At 50.5% G+C, this 3629-nt stretch overlaps 3 protein-coding genes across 3 annotated transcripts in view; all 3 read left to right on the top strand.

Moving 5' to 3' along the window:
- Window positions 1-102: 102 nt before the first annotated feature.
- LOC119588942 lies at window positions 103-2037 on the top strand. Its single transcript, XM_037937553.1, has 2 exons — window positions 103-254; window positions 849-2037. The coding sequence occupies exon 2, from the start codon at window positions 1012-1014 to the stop codon at window positions 2035-2037; it is 1026 nt and encodes a 341-aa protein (XP_037793481.1). The 5' UTR covers window positions 103-254; window positions 849-1011.
- Window positions 2038-2243: 206 nt separating this feature from the next.
- On the top strand, window positions 2244-2681 carry LOC119588706. The gene has a single exon (XM_037937343.1). It carries the CDS (start codon window positions 2305-2307, stop codon window positions 2656-2658), a length of 354 nt encoding a protein of 117 aa, XP_037793271.1. The 5' UTR covers window positions 2244-2304; the 3' UTR covers window positions 2659-2681.
- Window positions 2624-3629, top strand: part of LOC119588704 — a 10850-nt gene continuing 9844 nt past the window's right edge. Inside the window, exon 1 of the mRNA XM_037937342.1 lies at window positions 2624-3441. Within this exon, the coding sequence (XP_037793270.1) occupies window positions 2651-3441 (791 nt within the window). The 5' untranslated portion in view covers window positions 2624-2650. The remainder of the gene's footprint in view (window positions 3442-3629) is intronic.

The raw sequence follows: 3629 nt of genomic DNA, 5'->3' as shown, positions 1-3629 counted from the left end.
AAAAGGCGGTACAGGAAGAGATGTTAAAGCTCCCTAAGGGTTGCATGAACATGAACGTGAATGCAATGACGAATGCTAAGAGGCAGGCAGGTGGGTGAGGAGGACATCAGTTGCGGATCCGCTGCCCTGAGAGGAGTCTTCGTGACAGAACGTGGTCTTGGAAGGGACGTCTGATAACCTTGATTAACGAATACTGGGTTCTTCGAGCTAGAACTCTCCAGAAGTACGTGGCGATTCCTTGAAGAAGGGAACAGGTAAACTACTTTTACATGTCTCTTCTTGGTGTCTTTGTTCCTTTGATTCTGTTCCCAACTTTTGTAATCTTTACTTTGTTGATTTGGTTCCGCATTTTGAGGAACGCATGCAAAAATAATGACATTTTGATCCGTTGTTTAGTAGTGTTTCTTTTTTTTTCATAATATATATGCACATCAGAGTATTTCCAACTTTTTGTTTCACTGGAGACCTCATATCTATGTCATTTCCCCTTTTTTCACACTGTGTATCTACCTGTTGACTCGAGTGTCAGGTAAAACACATGATTACAGGAAATATATTTACCGAAAATATGAAAGTGAAGAAGGGAATATCAGAAAGAGTGAATGATGATGGCGGAAAAGACTGACTACATTAAACACATAAAGATGACAGACATGCCTTGAAACAAAGAGAAAACGAAAGACTGCGTATATCAGATACATATTCGACCTGAATACCCCAGGAATTATATATGTTACCTACATGACACAAGCTATGCCCCTAAAGGCTCTTTATACACACCCTTCTACACACTTAGACGCATTGATCTGCAAGATGTTGAGGCAGCGAATCTTCTTTCTGTGTTTCAGAAGAGTGCCTCACCCAAGGGCGCAAGACCCTGACCAACTATGGAAGCTCGCCAGTGATCTCCCCGCTAGCGTGTCTTTGCTTTTACTGGCAGGAGAACCATTGGCGATTGGCTTATGGAAATGGACCGTCGCGGGTCATACAGGGACGAGACGTCAGTGACTAATGGGCGTCGTAACTCCTCCAAGGGACGTCCTCCAGGACACAGAGCGTCGTCCATCATTCAAGGACGAGCTAACAGTGGATAAGAGCCGTCGCAGTTCCTTTAGGGACGTCCCACAGGAGTCAGAACGTCGTCCGTCCATCAGAGATGATGTTCCTGACACTGAACGCCGTGGCTCTTTTAGGGACGCCAACGAACGCCGAGCTTCTTATAACAAAAGCGTCTCGCAGGACGTAGAGCGCCGTGGTTCGCTAAGGGACGTCCCACAGGAAGCAGAGCGCCGGGATTCATTTAGAAATGACGTAGCAACAGACAGCAGACGCCGCAGTTCATCGAGGGAAGTCTCGCAGGAAGCAGAGCGCCGTGGATCATTCAGGGATGACGCCTCAGTAGACAAGAGACGCCGCAGTTCTTCAAGGGATGTCCCACAGGATGTAGAGCGTCGAGGTTCATATAGGGGAGACATCACAGCAGACAGAAGAGGCGCCCTAGTTCTTCTTTGGACGTACCGATGCAGGATGCAGGGCGCCGTGGTTCATTCAAGGATGTCCCACATCAAGGAGAGCGACGTGGTTCCTTCAGGGACGCCCCACAGGACGCAGAGCGACGTGGTTCCTTCAGGGACGCCCCACAGGAAGCAAGACGCGTGGTTCATTCAGGGACGCCCCACAGGACGCAGAACGGCGTGGTTCATTCAGGGACGCCCCACAGGACGCAGAACGGCGTGGTTCATTAGGGATGATACGAGGCGACTCAGTTCCTCAAGTGGCTCTTTCAGGGATGTCAAGGAACGCCGGGCATCATATAACAGAGACGTCTCGCTTGACGAAGAGCGCCGTGGCTCCTTCATAGATGTCAATCCTGACGGCGAGCGTCGACGATCGATCAAGGACGAAATCTTAGAAGCTGAACAAGCTGAACGCGACCTCGAAGAGCGCCTCGACAATGATCATTCCCGCCCCGTATCGCAAACAGCATGCCAGGTCCCCATCCGACACGACCCAGGAACCACAAGCCGGACACAATGACCCCCACTGGAGCGAAACGGTCGGAGCTCGATGTGAATTTACTCGAAGGACCATTCGTCAAGCCTCCAGTTACAGGAAGTCCCTCAGTGGACTCCTCCGGACACGTCACGTGGCTCCCAATTGTCACTTACCGCGACGTACTCGACGATGATAAAGGCCACGAATTTAGAAGTCAGCGTGGGTCGACGTCGAGGGTCGACAAGGGACCCCGCCCGCGACTGATAAGCCGCCCATGCCGAGGGCCCCCGGCTCTCCATCGGGCAGGGAATGTTCAACCTGCTAGTTAGGAGGTTCAGCTCAGCTGGATCAGAGGACGCGGCTCCCGCAGATCAAGGCACCAAGTCCCAGGAAGATGAAGTCAGTAAATCTCCCAGAGGTTCAATAACAAATATAAATGTTCGCAAACTATCAAGAGGTTCTGCTGTGGACCAAGAAGTGTCACCAAGGAGTTCTATTGGGGCACAGGTCAGTAAATCATCGAGAGGTTCTTTTGCTGACCAAGAGGTTTCAAGGTCACCAAGAGGTTCCATTGGTGAACAGGTCAGCAAGTCACCAAGAGGTTCTTTCGTGGACCAAGAGGCTTCTAGATCACCAAGAGGTTCAGTAGAAAGAGATGGATAGATCACCAGATTCTGTTCTAGACCAAGAAACCTACTGGTCACCAAGGAGTTCCGTCGGCGAGCAAGATATCAAGGCAACAAGAGATTCCCTTATAGAGAAAGAGACTTTCTGGTCACCAAGAGGTTCTTTTGGGAACGAGGGAGCGTCATTGTCCCCCAGAGGTTCAATCGGGGAGCAGAGTGGCAAGTCGCCAAGAGGTTCCTTTGCGGACCGGGAGGTTTCGAGGTCACCAAGGGGTTCCATCGGAGAACAAGTCAGCAAGTCACCAAGAAATTCTTTTGTGGAGGTGTCGAGGTCGCCAAGAGGCTCAGTTCCCAGCCAGTCCCAGAAGCCCCGTCGGGGTTCTTTTACCGAGCAGGAAGCTTCCCGTTCCCCTCGAGGATCCACTGCGGGTGAGGTCGCGTCACGGAAGTCCAGCACCTTCAGTGACAGCCACGAAAACCTCGAGACCGACCTCCCAGAAGAAGACCGCTATCAGGACTCCGTCAGCTACGACCTGCGAGACTCCATCAGCCACGAGGACCCTGGGTTCTCCCTCACCGCTTCCCTCACCTCCTTCATCAGGAGGCTGAGCGGCGGCAAGATCGTCACAGACATTATCAGTAACACAGACAATTCTCTGCAGGAAGTCGACACCTCGCACACGAACGGCAAATTGCGCCACGACGACCACGAGACGCCAAGCAAAGCGAACCTTCCGCTCGAGACAATGACGGCCAATATTGACACTCTCGAGGTCCAGCCGACGAAGGACACCGAGTCGACCAAGAAGGCTGTGCAGAAGTAAGGGATCAGTTTTTTTTTCTTTAATCTGTCTGTGATGTTTTTTTTTATGATATAGGAATAGTCCTCTGCTGAGATTTAAATGTAATTAATACAATATTATGGTTACTTTTTTATCATTTTATATTTTCAAATTACTTATCGTTCATCTCTACATGACAAATACACCATTTACCCCCCTCCCCCTC

This window comes from Penaeus monodon, chromosome 24, assembly GCF_015228065.2.
Source record: "Penaeus monodon isolate SGIC_2016 chromosome 24, NSTDA_Pmon_1, whole genome shotgun sequence".
Classification (NCBI taxonomy): domain Eukaryota; kingdom Metazoa; phylum Arthropoda; class Malacostraca; order Decapoda; family Penaeidae; genus Penaeus; species Penaeus monodon.
This window is presented reverse-complemented; position numbering and strand designations above follow the sequence as displayed.

Coding starts and splice junctions, on each gene's coding strand:
- LOC119588942 (XM_037937553.1), top strand. CDS start 1,012: ATGGGCGTCGTAACTCCTCCAAGGGACGTCCTCCAGGACACAGAGCGT.
- LOC119588706 (XM_037937343.1), top strand. CDS start 2,305: ATGTTCAACCTGCTAGTTAGGAGGTTCAGCTCAGCTGGATCAGAGGAC.